The sequence below is a fragment of the Bidens hawaiensis genome, unplaced genomic scaffold (assembly GCF_021521415.1).
Source record: "Bidens hawaiensis isolate Kalapana, Puna unplaced genomic scaffold, B.hawaiensis_p1.1 tig00012728_1, whole genome shotgun sequence".
In the NCBI taxonomy this organism is placed as follows: domain Eukaryota; kingdom Viridiplantae; phylum Streptophyta; class Magnoliopsida; order Asterales; family Asteraceae; genus Bidens; species Bidens hawaiensis.
The window spans coordinates 44,642-58,763 of NW_027492053.1; the positions used below are offsets into that span (position 1 = coordinate 44,642).

Here is a 14,122-nt window from a genome sequence, read left to right on the forward strand (position 1 = left end):
AGCTGTAAAGTTTTTCTTCAAATTGTGGTCTTTGTGCATGTAAAAAGATTCTTCACATTTCTATAGGTAAAAATTCTCAAGCAACCTGCTGTCTGATTCTTTTATGCTATTTCCATTGAGTTTGACTCGGAATATATACATGACTTGGCAGCCATACAGTTCGTTCTCGACTAGTTACACTCAAACCATTTAACATGTTACATACCAGAATCGATAGAATAACAAGTCTAGAGAATAATAATCAATACATGCACAATGACATATTGACATCTCTTTTTGAACCAACCATCAGTCAAGTGTCAATCGGTCCGTCACTCAACTTGAAGAAGCCAATCTTGAAGTCAAATTTGATGCATGTGAGCTCTTTTGTGTGACCATCTTGCACCTTTAATGTTAGTGTGTATGAACCCTGTATTGATCAAACCACATATGCTATAAAGGAAATGGTTCGAATGGGTTGTAATATTTGAACATCAGTTATGTTTAAAAAACTCAAATAACTAAATAACAAAAAAAAATTGTTTGCGGGTTAACACAACCATTTTGACCCTTTACTCGCCTAGCCATTCTGCCACCTCTACTAATCATTAGGCATGTAAATAAACCGAACATTCAGTGAACCGTTCAACATTAAATTCATTTATGTTCACTCATTACAATTTAGTCTAGTTCCATATAAACTTTTACACCCAATAAATTGATGTTCATGTTTACTTTTCAGTGGTGCTCGCTCGGTTATGTTTGCTCTTCTATGTTCAGCTACGTTTGTTCTCTTACGTTCGTGAACTGTTAGTTTATCCTATTAACAAATGAATATGAACACACTCATTTTCTTAAGAAGCGAACACAAGCCTGCTTTGTTCGTTCTCGTTTGGTTCATTTGCCTATTGTCATAATACTACTTATTGGAACAAATTTTGTGACTTTTATTTGACAGCAGAGAATAAAAACAGAACCAACAGAAAAAATAAAAAATAGGACAAAACTACTTACAGGAGGAGCTATCATAGGTAAGAATTGGGAGTAAGAAATTGTGAAGTCACCAGCAGGAATAGGGCAAGATATATTATCACAAAGATCACCAGTTTGACTAAAAACACTTATTCCAAAGTAAGCAACACGAATCACAACTTTGCCTCCAGATAATGGTTTATCTAAGATATTAAATCATCATAATCAGCTGTAATATAATGAACTTAAAAAGTGTTTCAATGTGATATAATAAGCAAATCTCTAATTGTAGATTATACCTGTAAATGCAGAAATAATGAACGAGGTCTCTTGGTCTCTTGTTATCGGGTCAGGACTGACCGCAACTCCAGTGACCGTGACAGCGTACTCTTTCCTCTTATCTGCATAAAGTTTTACTATACTATTAAAGACAAAAATATAACAGAGTATCTCATTAGAGACTAACTTGACCAACATGTTATTAAACTATCTATTTCAGAAGCAGAAACTGCGGGCGAATAAAATCCAACAAAAATAGTTAATTGTCATATATAAAACAAACTGCAGTCTGTTTTACATGAACCATAAATAAAAAGTTGAGAATTTTGTAACTCTGATCATGCTTAAAGAGTGACATCGCCTTCAAAATTCAAATCTTGACGGTTGTTAAGAATTGTTGAGTCAACTTGTCACACATTAAACTTCAAACAAGTATGATCACCCAATCTACTCAGAGGATACAAGTAGCAGTCAGTTTAAAAAATCCTAAGATCTAGGGATGAGCAAATTCGGTACCGGTACCGATTTGGTACCACCGAAACGGTACCAAAGTTTTGAGTTTCGGGATCGGTACGGTACCAGTATTTCCCGACATTTGACCTTCAATACCGGTACCGTCCCGGTACCAAGAATTGGTGATTTTCTGGATCGGTACCGGTATAGTACCGTGCTCATCCCTACTAGTAAGATCTATAACTTGTGTAAATTTGTTTAAACTTTAAAAAGAAATAAGCAAGATCGGTTTTGCTATCGAAAAGAGAGTTTGTTGCATGTTTACCTGTCACTTTATTGCAATCGGTGTTTAATGGAATTTAATGTAAAAATTTATTATTAAAAGAAATAAAAAAAAAATAAAAAAACAAGGTAATCACATTACTTTTGATCATAAAGGTTATCATGGTGTGTTGAAATGAGAATAAAACTAAATATTGAGGATAATTAGATAAATGTAAACTTATGTAACTAAAAGTAAAGATAATGTATCATGAGCTAAAAATCAATAAGTGATTTAACAAATTATAACATCAAAACATGCAGAATTTGAAACTGAAACTGAAACTAAAACTAAAACTAAATGCTCACTGCAGTATTCGAAATCTGTGGCGTGAATGGAAGGTGCGATGATTGATAGGATGTAAACAAGTGCGATGAACAGATTGATTCGAATTCCTTCCATTGATTTCTTCAATCGGAGATGAATGTATAATTCAGTGATTATGTTGTCAGTATACACTAGGCATGATGATATTTGTTGTACTGTAGTACGGTGCTTCAAAATATGTATTTGCTGTTTACTCCTCAAAGTTAATAGATCTTTTTTTTTTCTCTTAAAAACGACTTTAAAAATCCCTACTTGTTATAATTTTAGCACTATTATAACAAGTTTAATTACGAGATTAAAGAAAGTTAGAGATGGTTGAAAAGGATGGTAATAACAACACATCGAATGTGAATAATTGGGATGATCTTACTCGTACATTCATGTAGTATTTATATTACACCAACTCTACTATTTTGGTAAACAATACATCTAATACTGTAAATTTACACTTAACTATCTACAATACTAACATTAAAAACGAATTCGGTGTTAGTAATGTCTCTAGGCGATTAAGGTATAAATTTAACCTGTTTTTTACGAGTTCAAATTTGTTAGCATATTGAATATACTCACCAATTGTTGCATACATTGATTATGTGTTAGTTCGTATGAATATTTTATTTTACTTAGTAAATAATGTTATATCTAGAAAATGAATACTCCAGGTGTTTTTTTCAGGCCAATGTGAAGACTAATGAAAAGAAAATATTAAAGTTCAAGTAAAAAAAAACAAGTTTGGAAGATAATTAAATATAACAAACGTTTCACAATGCTATTCGTTGATTTGGATAACAATATTATTACAAGCTTTCAACCATAAAACGTTGTCTCTACGCACAAAATCTATGTTAAATGACTATTTTACCCCTCAAGATGAATGTGTTCATTAAAAATGTGAAGTAGGTTGGTAATTGTCAGTTTTTTTTTTTTTTTTGTTGGGGGTGGGGGGGGGGGGGTCAACTGAAAGTTAGATTTTGAGTTGCCCAGATTGCAATATATAGCAAAATATTTCATTAATAATCATATAATCTCTCCAGGAACATAATATACAATAGTGTAAAGAATATTACTGACACTAAAGTTCACACAAACAACAAAGAAACAGAAAAACCAATTCATAAGGCAAGCAACACAAAAACTCGTTAAACCTTAAAAGAAACTTTTGTATTGACTAGTAAGAGAATCCTTAAGATTCTTGTAAAGCCCAAATAACGAGTATTGACGAAGATTCTTCACCTCGTACCATGAATTAAAAACAGTTTCGTGTTTATCGGTTCCAGAAAACGCGAGCTGGATTCCAATGCTGCAATCAACGTTCCCGCCTCTTAACTTGCATGAATTAGTCCTGATTGCACAGTCCTGGTTGTTAAGGCACACGAAGTTGGATTTGCCTGAACATGAAGAACACCCGTCTCGTTTCCAGTATAAGTTTTGTAGCCGGCCCTTTTTGTACTCCATCACCTATAGTAAACACAAGTTATAAGCATCCTGGCAAAACGCAGGCGTGTAAATGAGCTGACCCGAGGATCGAGCTTGGCTCATTTCGAGCTCTATTGCTAAAGCTTGATCTCGGCTCATGTGTAGTTTTTCAAGCTTGAGTTCGTCTCAGGCTCGACTTGTTTATTATTATTAATTAATTGAGTTATATGTACTTATAAATATTGTTTAAATATTTTTATTAATAATTTTTATATATAAAATAATATTGTATTATTTAGTTATTTTTATCATAACTTTATTATCATATAGATATATTTTAAATATATTAAACTAAAATGATATAAATTTTAGTGAGCCGGTCTCAAGTAGCTCATGAGAGGATTGACCTATTTACACCACTGGCTAAACGGGCCGTCAAAACAAGTCAAAATGATTGTGTTGACCCGTCTGCCTTCTTTTATTAATGACTGGTTGAATTTTAACATGCGTCCAACCCGTTTAAACATAAAACCCAAATCAAACTGTCTTCAAAAACGATTTGACAATGTTTTTGTCTTCTCTTAACTAATAACTGATGTATTAAACATGATTACAAAAACTACTACTGTATTAACTGATAACATTTTATTTTGAATAAAACAATCTTTAACTTGTGACCCGTTTCCCATGAGTTTTTAAACTTTATCCGTAACCTTCAAACATAAAACCCCCAGACAATCCATTTTGATACAAACAGGTTGACAAAAATGATAATTAATTTATAAATAAGATACTAAACTTGATTATTTTTACAAAAATGATACAATTTTTCTTTAATAAACCAATATAGGATGTTATGTCAAACTCATGGCTACATTTTATCATGTGTTCAACTGTTCAGCCCGTTAGCATTAAAACAAAAGCCCAAATCAACCCATCCTCACACAAACGAGTTGAAATTGCCATTACAAAATCTTGACAGTTAACGAGAATGATGCCTCATCAGTAGCATCTTGTATTGACCCATTTTCTGGATCGGATACTAAATACTAACACCTCTGCTGATGTGGCACGATTCAGTTATGATCAAGTGAATGGAGTTGATATGATCTTACCAGTGTGAAACTAGTGACAATGTATGTACTGTTTGCAACAAAAGCAGGGATTGATCTTGCCGCATACTTTCTACCAGCAAATGCTACCATATAACCACCAACATTATCCTGTGAATTCCATAACAAGATCATGAATGAAATCACAAACCTAGCTTTTATTGCACACTTTTTCTTTTTCGGGAAATGTTCATGTTAAAATTTTCTACTAGCATGATATCCACACTGTAAAAGAAATTGGTATTGATTTGTGACCACAATATTACATAATTTTCTTTTTTATTGAAGGGAAGTTCAAGAACAATTTTTGATTTTTTTTTTTAAATTCAACATATGACTTACAGGAAGATGCAAAGGATACTAATATACCATTATTTATATCTTTCAAGTAACTTCACACCATCTTAAAATCAGCTGAGCAAGAATCTTCAAAACTCTACTTACACTTCCAAAGTCACATATCGTTTCTTAGTTCTAACTTATCTACAATCATTGGTTGAAACATGTACTTGCCATGCGGATTGGCACAATAAAAACATCCTACATTACCATAAATGGGGATCTTGGGCACCTTTGTAAGTACCAAATAACAATTTAGCTTTAATAGTTGTGACAAAAGTACAAGTCCAATTTTACCCAAGTTTGCCTATGATAAAGTACCAAGATGACTTTATGTGACCAACTCATATTCTTTCATATCAAATGTATATGATTTAAAAAAATTAGTTGGTCCCATAATTGCAAACCATTTTGCAACTTCACACGCTTTGACGCTTACTTCTATTTGATGCTAAGAGTAGATATAAACAAGCAGAAACATGTCTGAAGACAATTTTTGGGACTATTTTGTAGTTTTAGCCTTTGGATATATTTAATCTTTTACAGTGGTCAGTGACAATCTTCTGAGCCACAAATGTTCATGTCAGGTGTTATTTCCAAGTCAAACTAAGAATGCATGAAATAACCATATATGGTATGTGCTTTCTTCTATGTGATACACATAAAATCATCAATGATAGTGAGTAATGATAAAAATATATCACAATAACTATCAACTAATGCCACCACAGGCTTCACTTGATGCAATAATATCCCTAAACAGATGAAGAGAAATCAAAAACATCAAACAATCCAACACACCCGCTCCCAATTTTCCTCAAAAGGGACCTAAGCAGTTAATGCGGAAAAATGATATCGGTTATCGCGGTGAGATATCGGTGGGATATCGGTAATTTTAATATCATGTAAAATCCATATAAATAGCAATTTAACACTAATAATTCAGTATACTCTCCCACCACTAACAAATTAACCTTTTGCAAATTGCAATACCCAAACAATCGTAGCAAGTAGGAACTGATTAAGACTTAAAACACTAACATTGAACACTAAACATTGACAATTAAGACTTAAAACACTGATAGCGGGAATATCGGTGATATACCGGTCCAATATCGCCGATATTATTGGTACCAATATTCTGACCGATAGTTTAATCGATATTTTACCAAAGGACCGACACGGCGACATCGACTGCATAGAAATGGACACACATGCAAACATCTGGATGGCTATGGCGACTACTTCTACCTGTTTAACTTAGCAAATAGCCAATAACAGCAAACCTAGTAACCCCTTTCTCCCTAAATCAGGTATCTTAATAGACCAAACTGTTATCATCGATCAAACAGGCTCGAGAACGATCCAAACTCAGTGGATTAACATTTTACACAATGCTCTTATCGATTCAATTATTTCTACTTGTTTAACTTAGCAAATAACAAATTACAGCAAACATAGTTGTCCTACTGGTTTAACTGATAAATTAGCCAATCACATCAAACCTAATTCCCACTTCCCCCAAATTAAGTATCCAATTAGCCCTAATTTCCACAACACACAGATCCAAACTCAAACTACACAAATTAACTATTCAATTGAGCAATTCTAACCTAAGCCAATAAAATCAACAACTTACCGGCTGGAAGTTTGTGTTATTAACCGTGAGAAGCGAGATCTCATCCACCTTAGGCCGAAACACCGCGAGCTGTGAGCCGGATGACGTAAGCGAAAGCCGTCGATCACACGGAGACAACTGAACCGTGCTGTTGAAGAAGAACGCGGTTCTCGCCGCAAAAGCGATGCCGAAAGTGAAACCGTCGGACCGTTGGACGGTGGTGTCGGAGCATGGAGAGAAGATGTGGTTGTTGTCTGTGCTGGAGTGGACGAGATACGGTGTGGTTGAGATGATTGTGAAGGCGATGATGAGTAGGAGTGTTGGAGTAACCGGAATCGCCATTGCCGGAGAGAAGATCGGAAAGAAGAAGATGTTGACTGTGGTTACACTTTTGAATATTGGGTGCTTTGTAGGTTAATACAAGCCGTTGGATGTGATGAGGGTCCATTGGATTGGATTACAGCTATGATGTGATGCGTTGGATTCAAGGGATTTTTTCGTTTTATGCTTTTATTATTCTTTGGGTGAGAAAAACCGACCCATAATCGAAAACTGAACTTTTATGTTTATGGTTAATGTGTCTTCGTTAACTTAAACTGTAACTGAACATTGTATGTTTATAATGTATGTTTAAAATTTTAGTTTTTCAAATTTTATGTCTCTATTTCCAGCTTTGAATGTTTAAATTTATATCAAGTTCATCCTGTGTTATAGAAACATCCAAACGATTTACAATGAAGTGGCAGGTAGGCGGGCAACAAGCTGCGCCGCAATCCCCTTTTGGATAGCAAACCCAATCCGACTAAAAACAAAGTTTTGATTCTTATGGGCTGATACGTTACTATGCACAACTTTCTGAACCCTATTCTAAAGGTCCACGGCATCCGGAGCTAACATAGCTTGAAACACCAAAACCATATTTGGAACTAACGAATTTTAACTTTGAAACTTTCTGATTGAGCTTGGAACTTTATATTCGAAACAATTTTAACTAGAACAAAGGAACAAACATAAAAAATACATACCGTAATCAAGTTTGGAACTAACATATTTTAGCTTTGAAACTTTCTGATTGAGCTTGGAACATCAATCATATCCGAAACAATTTCAACTGTAACAAAGGAAAAAATGATATAAAAAATTTGGATAGTTAACCGAACTTACTCGTAATCGATGGTTACCCGGCCTTGGTTAATTGACAATTTTTTTTTATTATAATTATGGTTAAGCAGCCTTTTATAATCGAAATGACTTTGCAAATCCTTACTTTTGAAGGCAGCTGATATTTGATAAATAAGATTTTAATAAGTGAACTATTGATCCATTAAAATCCAAACTCTTAATTTCATAATTTCACTCCTAAATGGATAGAGTTTTTACAATCAGCAAAATCAAAAGATAAAAATTATATTATTCTATACTTATTGGTTTATAAGGTTTCTTGATGTGCCCCGCAATCTTAGAACACAAGTGCATGCATGTGGGTGGTGGTGGTGGTGGTGGTGGTGGTGGTGGTGGTGGTTCATGATTATCGAAATGAGTATATGTTATTTTGATTTTGGTATTAAACATAGATGATCACTAAAGGTGGTGAAATAGATTTTTATCCTTTCTTTTAATTAGACAAATAAAATATTTTTTTCTTTTATATATTAACGTCTAAAATAGATTAACATCCATCAAATGAATCAAAATATACTAGTGTACGAACAATTATAACCATATAACTTTGGAAGCTAAGGACATAAAGTGAACCTTTTCAAATGATTCATGTAATTTAATCGAAATATCATTAACTTTGTTGGAAAATTAAAAGTGTCTTCTTCAAGAAATATTAAAATAGAAAATTGAGATGTGTCTTCAATCAGAAAGTATGTTAACTCTATGGAATGATTGTTTTGGAGTAGAATTGTTAGTCAACCTAAGGGGATAACAGGTTGGCCACGAACCCACTAGAAAAAGCCCCTAGATCGACCTTTTCCAATAGAATATTTTTTCTTCATTAGAAAAATATACATCTTGGATTAAACTACACACACGATCTATGTGAGTATGTAGTATGTTTAAATCACTATTTTAGCTTGAAAAATTACACGCTTAAATCACGCTATATATAAAATCGTAACATTAATGGTATATGTAGAATTGTAGATGTGGTGAGTTCATGCCCTTTGTAAGGCGTTGTATAGTTCACTTACCAAAAGTAAGAATTTAATGGTTTTACTGTTAAGCCCAACAACATAATTTTGAGGGCATGATAGGCTTCTTGGTTTCTAATTTAAAAATGGGGGCACAGAAAGTGTGAGATTGGAAAATGGTGAAGCATATTCAAAATGACAACATTTATAAGTGGTTTCTTTTATATTTCACCAAATTTCTTCACAGTTTTCCCCTGTGAATCAAACTTCTCTATGGTAGTGATAAGTGGTCTACGTGAATTCATTGAGACATGGGAAGGGGTCGACGATGACGATGGTCTTCACTAACATTCCGTAATACGAAGTGATCGGTGGTTGATGTAGGTCGATAGCAAAAGCAGACCAAGGCATGAGATGGACCTTTACATGTTTATATTTCTTTTAACTTATTCATCGAATAAAAGTGTGAATTAAAAATAACATTACATTAATCTAATATAACTTTTTATGAACATCCATTTTAATACCACGCATGAGTCGTGACGCTTTTACAAAGCTTAAAACTCAAAATAAAAAAAAACGTGTACCCACATGGTTAATTAATTTAGTCCAATATTTAACAAAATAAAACTTAATATTATTTAAAACTTTCATCCAACTCAAACCACGTTAGAAATTTCTTAGTTGTGCGATCCCGCCATCTTCAACGACCAGACCTATTCTAGTCTAAGTCTTCCAGAATAGTCAAAACAAACTCCGTGTTTTATACCCTCTTAAATAAGATCCATTATTATTTTCGTTTTTGTATCTTCAAGTTTTATTATTATTATTATTATTTAAAAGATGAACGATCTGTTATCTCGCTCGTTTTCCGGCGGCCGTACAGGCGACATCGAGATGGGTAACACTAACACCGGTTCGAATCTAGACAAGTTCTTTCATGACGTGGAAGCAATCAAAGAAGAACTCAAGGGTCTTGAATCACTTCACAGTCAACTTCAATCGTCTAACGAACAGAGCAAAACGTTACACAACGCTAACTCTATTAAAAGTTTAAGAACTAAGATGGACAACGACGTTGCTTTGTCGTTAAAGAAGGCTAAGTTTATTAAGAATAATTTGGAAGCACTAGACCGGTCTAACGCGACTAACCGGAGTCTCCCGGACTGTGGTCAGGGAAGCTCGACTGACCGGACACGGACCTCGGTTGTTAATGGTCTTCGGAAGCAGCTTCAGACGTCGATGAAGTCGTTCAATGAGCTTCGGCAGCGAATGGCCGCGGAGCATAGGGAAACCGTTCAGCGAAGGTATTATTGGATATTAGGTTTATTATTATGAGCTGACGGGTCGTTAGGTTCTCTCTATATCATGGTGTGATTTTTTGACATGACACAAGACCCGACACGAACCTAACGTGAAATTCACGGGTTCAGGTTTAGTATAAACGGGTTCGGTTCAGTTTTAGGTTGAGCCTATAAATCCGTTTAGCTAAACGAGTCGGGTTTGGTGGGTCATGAGTTGATATGTTTAATCTATTTATTTTTTTTAAATTATATTCATGTAATAACTGATATTGGTCAGGTATCTTATGTCAAATTTAAAATTATAAAAAAAATGACAAAGAAACTATAATTAAAATTTAAATGTTTAATGTTAATTTGTATTTTTTGTTTTAAAGATATAAAAAATACTATAAATTTAATTATAAACGCAATAAAAAAGTAAAATATTTATGGTCGTGTCCGGGTTAATCCGTGAATATACGGGCTGTGTTCAAGTTCACATGTCTTACATGATTTTCAGGTTCGTGTCAGGTTGGACCAGCACATGTTGGACACTTGGACCAGCACGCTAGCTAACACCCCTATCTATATATTATAATGCATCATTCAGTAATACTTAACTATGTATTTTACCATGTTACAGGTATTACACCGTGACCGGTGAAAATGCGGATGAAGCCACCGTCGATAAGCTAATCTCCACAGGAGAAAGCGAGACGTTTTTACAAAAGGCGATTCAGCAGCAAGGGAGGGGGCAGGTGATGGAAACAATACTTGAAATTCAGGAACGACACGATGCAGTTACAGTGATCGAGAGGAACTTGAAGGAGCTGCATCAGGTGTTTATGGATATGGCTGTTTTGGTGGAGCATCAAGGGGAGCAGCTTGATAATATCGAAAGCCATGTGAACCGGGCTAACTCGTTTGTGACTCGAGGGGCACAACAGTTGAATGAGGCGAGAAAGAAGCAGAAGAATACGCGGAAATGGACTTGTTTTGGGATCCTTTTGTTGCTGATCATAATTGCCATTATTGTCTTGTCCATTAGACCCTGGAAGTAGCAGGCTTTGTTAAAAATTTGGTATGTTATTTGTTTTTTATTTGTTCTTGTTTATAGAAAATTTATTTTGGGTGAGAGTTTTATGCTATACTTTGTTGTTGTAATTTAAGAGTAGATGGAGCCTGCTTTTTGTTTTTTATTTTATCAAGATATGGATTCTTGATTGGGAGATATGTCTATGCTTGCTATATTTTGCTACAGCTTACATGAATACATCTAAACTCATTTTCGATTTTTCACTATACATGTTAAGGTTCAATTCATTACTTGATTGGCACCCCTTATTTGTTAGAGCATCTCGGGTTTATACAGTGTTAATTAAATGCATATAAACATGATTTATATCATCTATTTATGTTACGTCTACTTTCAAACACATTAAAAAAAATAACGAAGGCATCATGAAGATACATAGGCACCGGTCGTGGGAATGCATCGTTGAAGATACACTAGACCCCCACCCACCCACAAAAAGAAAAGACCGAACAGGTTGAAATGGGTCAGTAACTACATACAGGAAATATAAAAAAGACCAATGCATATTTAGGTATGACTATCGAGCCAATATCAACTCTTCTAGAAGGGATGAAATAACTAAACTTTGGAAAAATGTGTTCTTCTAGAATCTTAATTCATACAAATTTTAAGTTCTCATTTATATATGTAATTTTGAATATGATCATACCGTCTATTTCTTAGAAGTAGACATTATGTCACCACAACAATAGATACAATGAAGAAAAGTATATCAAGATAGAATTTCTTGCACAATATAAAAAGTAAAAGTGATTCACTTTGTAAACTTCATGAATTTTTAACGATACATAGCCATAAATAATACATAAAACAAACTCATGCATAATACAAGGACTAGACTTGTCTGATCAAAATCGTCCATTTCGGGTCCTTCGGTTTACGGTTAAACCTATTATGCTATCGATCATTATTCTTTTCAAGCTTCTGACATCGGTTTTGGTTATGACTTCGATTATTTAATTCTTTAATCATGTATGAACAACAGAGAATATTTGGTTAGTCAATGGTTCATCTCTTGCCCACTTTGTGATTTTCTAAATAATTATTTTGAATATTTGTTTATAGGTCAGTAGTTAGAGGTTTGTTTATGATATTTGATAAGATGTGTTATAAAAGTTAATTTTTATGATTATAAAATGTATATGTGTAAATATCTATTTTATTAGCGACATAACTAGAATTTTGAACCCCCGCAACGGTTCGATTTGTTTGTTGTTTAGGTTTGTGACAAAGTAAACAAACCCGTGAACGTTTAAAAGTGCTAACACGACTTAAAACATAAATGTAACAAAGAAATTTATAATCAAACTTTAAAATTAATCAACATGTGATCTAGAGTACTCGAGATATAAAAAATAACATATGTAAAATTAATCGACATATGTTCACCGGGGCATTACGAAGGCGAGTAGACGTGAATTGGGCCGATTTCGGTTACATTCGTTACTGTACCATAACTACAACAAAAAACACTTTTCGGTAACACCGGGCGTAATAACGGAGAGTATACGTTAATTGGTCCGGGTGTTACGAAGGCGAGTAGACGTGGATTGGGTCGGTTTCATTTATGTTTATTACTATACCGAAACTAAAACAAAAAACACCAGTCGGTAATACCGGACGTTATGACGGCGAGTAGACGAAAATTGGGTCGCACCTAGTTACCAGAACTAAATGTAAAATAATCACTATATAAAGATCAAAGTTAATACATGTTTTGTTTAAGTTGATTAAAGTCTTTATTTTTATATTTAAAATTGAATAAAAGTAATAGTGCATGAACACAAATGGTCAAAACTCATAAGATAATTGTTGGAAGCAGGTGTATAGAATTCAGCTAGGAGCAATTAAGGTGAGTACTATATCAACAGCATGTTGTACAATCTATAATGCAAGTAAATCTTTCAAATTGTTATATATATAATACCCCCCAAAACTAAGGCTTGTTACTTTCGTTGGATTTACACATCACAAACATAGCGAAAGACTTGTAAAATTATTTCATAACTCTTTTAACCTTTATAAAATTAAATATCTATACAACTAACTTTCAATTTAACAAAAATCATATATAAAGTTTACACATCACTGTCATAATATGTTACATCACCAATCACCTAACTCACATGAAAACATGTACTAAAACATGACCAAAGGTCCACATGTTTTAAAACATTTTACAAGTGGAGGTGGTGTGATTAACCGACGTTGTTAAGATAACAACGGGCCAGGATGGGAGGTATGGATGAAGGGAATCAGTCCACGCGATATAAGTGTTACTAGTGTAAGTGTTCAAGAAGTGACTTCTCATTTATGTTTGTAACATGACCAACTCAACTTATCAACTATGGGTGTTCAACGAATCGAATTTCGAATATTCGAATTGAATTATTCGAATTTTGAAAATTTGAAGTTGAATTCGACAAATTCGATTCGAATTCAGAAAAGCTAATTCGAAATTCGATTCGATTCGATTCGTAAATGAAGTTTGAATTCGAATCGATTCGAATTCAATTAAAAAAATCTATTTTAGTTTCAAAACCACTACAACAAAAAGTACAAAAGTAACATCCTAAAATTTTCATATTTAATAAAAGAAAGTCGCGTTTGGTTATTGGGCCTAAATAAATAATTAGTAAGGAAAAGATCATGGACTTAGATGAAACAATATGGGAATATGGATAAGATGGGCTTAGGGTCCATAGGCCTTAGGAGTATAAATACTCCCTTAAACCACTCTTAAACCCTAAACCTTCATTTCTTTCCATCTTATTCTCTACACACT

The 14,122-nt window shown here is 33.8% G+C and overlaps 3 protein-coding genes across 3 annotated transcripts; 1 reads left to right on the plus strand and 2 right to left on the minus strand.

Annotated features, from left to right (window-relative positions):
• Positions 1-92: 92 nt before the first annotated feature.
• On the minus strand, positions 93-2,471 carry LOC143541948 (uncharacterized). The gene is made up of 4 exons (XM_077034625.1): positions 2,314-2,471; positions 1,251-1,352; positions 994-1,154; positions 93-409 (listed from the first exon to the last, which is right to left on the minus strand). Exons 1-4 carry the CDS (start codon positions 2,405-2,407, stop codon positions 293-295), a joined length of 474 nt encoding a protein of 157 aa, XP_076890740.1. The 5' UTR covers positions 2,408-2,471; the 3' UTR covers positions 93-292.
• Positions 2,472-3,280: 809 nt separating this feature from the next.
• LOC143541949 (uncharacterized) lies at positions 3,281-7,248 on the minus strand. The gene is made up of 3 exons (XM_077034626.1): positions 6,842-7,248; positions 4,867-4,974; positions 3,281-3,793 (listed from the first exon to the last, which is right to left on the minus strand). Exons 1-3 carry the CDS (start codon positions 7,160-7,162, stop codon positions 3,482-3,484), a joined length of 741 nt encoding a protein of 246 aa, XP_076890741.1. The 5' UTR covers positions 7,163-7,248; the 3' UTR covers positions 3,281-3,481.
• Positions 7,249-9,781: 2,533 nt separating this feature from the next.
• LOC143541976 (syntaxin-121-like) lies at positions 9,782-11,382 on the plus strand. The gene is made up of 2 exons (XM_077034649.1): positions 9,782-10,265; positions 10,885-11,382. The coding sequence occupies exons 1-2, from the start codon at positions 9,802-9,804 to the stop codon at positions 11,300-11,302; spliced, it is 882 nt and encodes a 293-aa protein (XP_076890764.1). The 5' UTR covers positions 9,782-9,801; the 3' UTR covers positions 11,303-11,382.
• The last annotated feature ends 2,740 nt before the right edge of the window (positions 11,383-14,122 follow it).

Excerpts from the sequence above, each read along its gene's own strand:
- LOC143541948 (XM_077034625.1), bottom strand. The coding sequence starts at position 2,407 with ATGGAAGGAATTCGAATCAATCTGTTCATCGCACTTGTTTACATCCTA. Across the intron at positions 1,353-2,313 it reads CACAGATTTCGAATACTGCA|ATAAGAGGAAAGAGTACGCT; the intron begins GTGAGCATTTAG and ends AACTTTATGCAG. Across the intron at positions 1,155-1,250 it reads CATTATTTCTGCATTTACAG|ATAAACCATTATCTGGAGGC; the intron begins GTATAATCTACA and ends TTAATATCTTAG.
- LOC143541949 (XM_077034626.1), bottom strand. The coding sequence starts at position 7,162 with ATGGCGATTCCGGTTACTCCAACACTCCTACTCATCATCGCCTTCACA. Across the intron at positions 4,975-6,841 it reads ATAACACAAACTTCCAGCCG|GATAATGTTGGTGGTTATAT; the intron begins GTAAGTTGTTGA and ends TGGAATTCACAG. Across the intron at positions 3,794-4,866 it reads TTGTCACTAGTTTCACACTG|GTGATGGAGTACAAAAAGGG; the intron begins GTAAGATCATAT and ends TGTTTACTATAG.
- LOC143541976 (XM_077034649.1), top strand. The coding sequence starts at position 9,802 with ATGAACGATCTGTTATCTCGCTCGTTTTCCGGCGGCCGTACAGGCGAC. Across the intron at positions 10,266-10,884 it reads AGGGAAACCGTTCAGCGAAG|GTATTACACCGTGACCGGTG; the intron begins GTATTATTGGAT and ends ACCATGTTACAG.